Source organism: Austrofundulus limnaeus, unplaced genomic scaffold, assembly GCF_001266775.1.
Source record: "Austrofundulus limnaeus strain Quisiro unplaced genomic scaffold, Austrofundulus_limnaeus-1.0 Scaffold522, whole genome shotgun sequence".
NCBI classification, from domain to species: Eukaryota; Metazoa; Chordata; class Actinopteri; order Cyprinodontiformes; family Rivulidae; genus Austrofundulus; species Austrofundulus limnaeus.
In genome coordinates this window covers 82,485-85,248 of record NW_013952924.1, presented here as the reverse complement: position 1 = coordinate 85,248, position 2,764 = coordinate 82,485, and the positions used below count along the sequence as shown (strand labels likewise).

At 35.8% G+C, this 2,764-nt stretch overlaps 1 protein-coding gene across 2 annotated transcripts in view; it reads right to left on the bottom strand.

Moving 5' to 3' along the window:
* The window catches only part of intu (inturned planar cell polarity protein), a 35,039-nt gene that overhangs the window by 14,261 nt on the left and 18,014 nt on the right, over positions 1 to 2,764 (bottom strand). For both annotated transcript variants that reach the window (XM_014026052.1, XM_014026051.1), the window contains exons 5-6: positions 1,069 to 1,187; positions 43 to 132 (exon numbers count right to left, since the gene is read on the bottom strand). In XM_014026052.1, the coding sequence (XP_013881506.1) occupies positions 43 to 132; positions 1,069 to 1,187 (209 nt within the window). The remainder of the gene's footprint in view (positions 1 to 42; positions 133 to 1,068; positions 1,188 to 2,764) is intronic.

Below are 2,764 nucleotides of genomic sequence, written 5' to 3'. Positions count from 1 at the left end.
GTGTGTGTGTGTGTGTGTGTGTGTGTGTGTGTGTTGTTCTACCTCTCAGCAGGAAGACCGATGACTAGCAGGTTGTTGCGCTCCTTCCAGTAGCCGACGTGAACCAGATGTTTCCCGAGCCAGAGAGACGAGCTGATTGATGGAATGAGAGAAATGAAAGGAGACGGGTAAGAAGAAGGACAAACTCAGGAAATAAAACCAACAGAAGAGGCTGAGCGTGGGATTAACGTAAATAAAAACTAACTGTTATACATTGAATGACAGGTTATTCTTGTAGAAATACAAATAACCATTTCAAATTATGTTTTATGTAGCATTTAGAACATACACAACCTAATGAATAATAATAATAATAAAAGATTACATTTTGAAAGACATCATAGCATTCTTTTTTTGCCTTACCTTTTGCCTTATCAGCAACTTTTTCATTTAGTATTTCTTATAAATACTTTTAACACAATCCAGCAAACCAAGTAAAAAAACTGAATGCTCTCACTAAAAATCCAGTTATTTGACTTTAAAATAAGAAAATACAGAAAAAGATAATTAAAATCAATTCTGCTTCGCTCTTTCCACATCAAAATCAAAGATTACTGAAAYATTCAAACTTAATTTTCTYGTCTTGAAAGCTGGCCAGCTGTCATGAGAAGAAAGCACTACATACARACAAAAAGAGAAACCATAAAGCTGTTACATGTTAAATATGAGACCAGATAAATGGTAAAGAGGGCCAGATTTGGCCCATGGGCCTTGAGTTTGGCACATGATATTTTCTTTGTTTAAACATAAAGGCTCTTTTAGAAGAAAGTACCACTAAAAGATCAAACAGCCCATTCCGTGTTGATGCTCTCTGGCAGTTCCCCTGCACCTGGGTGGTCCTTGAAGGTTTCAGTCAGCACTATGCCACCCCACCGTTTGAGGAGTCAACAGTAAAGGATGGAGTGGGGTGTTTCAGTCCACCCTCTCCCTGTCTCTGTCTTCTAAATGGACCGAGGTGGTCCGAACACGCAGCAGTAATGATAAGGGGCGTCTTCTGAAAAAAGCCATGAGTTGATCCCCCTTTCTTACCTGACGATCTGCCCCCCGGTGACGTTCTCCAGCATGTCACAAAGAGTGAGGAAGATGCCCCTCACTCCTTTCAGCCGGCTGGACGCCTCAGAGACGGGGTACTGGTACAGGATTTCCTCCTGAGAACAAAAAGAAAGATGCTGGTCCGTGTTGTGAAAGCCGCACATGGTGAAGACAAACATTTATGGTCAGCTTAGACACAAAAATGCAAAATATCCGATCTTGGATGGTAGAGAAGTTTTTCTTCTGTAAATTATAGACAAACCACCGGCCTATCTTCTAACCAAAGCTTCACCCTGGAAAGAACAAACTCTTATTTTGAGTGTGAATGATATTAAAACGTTTGACTTTTTCACACGAAGGAAAGAAAAATACAGCATTATAAATGATTAATATCTTACCTGTTGCAACAGCCTCAGTTTGGAGAAACAGTTTAATTCTGACAACTGAAGYGCTACAGGCTAGTGTGAGGAAAATCAAGACCAAAGTGGTTTAAAGTTGTCTTAATTGACACCAAACCCAAACACAAAAAATAATTCATGGTCGTTCATACAAACGCTATTTTGTAAAACTTTACACCATCATTAGTGTCAGGTTTTACAGTCATTCCAACAGAAATATTATGATTTTCATACAGAAAGTGTCCCATGTGCAAATAACCACGTGTTTATAAAATTGTGTTCAGATAAACCACAGTGAAATATTTTAACCTTAAATTTTAAGTCCACTTTGCATTTTGCTCAGTTTAGACCTTCCTCCCCAATGCAGTCAAAATAAAACATTATTTTTCCAAGCTCAAGTTCGTCATAAAGCTATCCATGACAGATAAGATATTTTTTGTTCATAACTTCTCCACAAATCCTCACTTTCTTATTTAACAGGTTATTTTCTGGATTTAAATAAAACACATATTTCCCGATATTTCTGAGTCATTTTTACATCAAATTGGCTGCAAATTTATAATAATTTACTGTGTTTTTATTGTGACAGTATTATTATCTGAATGTTTCTAAAAAATTTATTGGTTTGAATCCTCTCACTGACAGAGTACTGTAAAATCAAAAGCTTACCATTATTTATAAAAATAGTACGCGTTTCCTGTTACCATTTATAAAACTAAGTAACACTTGTGGTATGTGAACCATAAATGGAAATAATTATATTTATATTTTATATGCATTCAGTATGACAAATACTTAAAAAATTAATTATTTAATTAAAATAAAAATGCAGTTTGAACACAACAAGGTATTCTCTTACCCAGACCTAAAAAAATACTCAAATCAATTTCCATATTTTTCAAGACTGCATAGGAAWTTTCTTTTTTAACAGTTGAGGATTATTTCTTTTCATTGAATTAAATCATTTATTATGGAGGACTGAAACTGGCATAATGAAAAATAAAAGCAGAAGCACAGAAATGGTCCAATAAATAAATAAATATACTTAAAATGCACCAATTCATTTAAAAAAGGAGAAATTTAAGCACAATCGTTCTGCACATCCTGCTGCTTCCTGTCTGTTGACCAATGGGAGAGAAGCTGACTCAGGAAGGCCCGCCCACCTTATTTGCCCAAAGAGGCAGAAATGAATAAGGTAAATTAAAAACAGGAGGCAGAGAACTGTAAAAACAACACATGGGAATAAAAAAAGACTTGTGGGAAAAAAACAAAAAAGTTTCCAGAGACACAAAGCG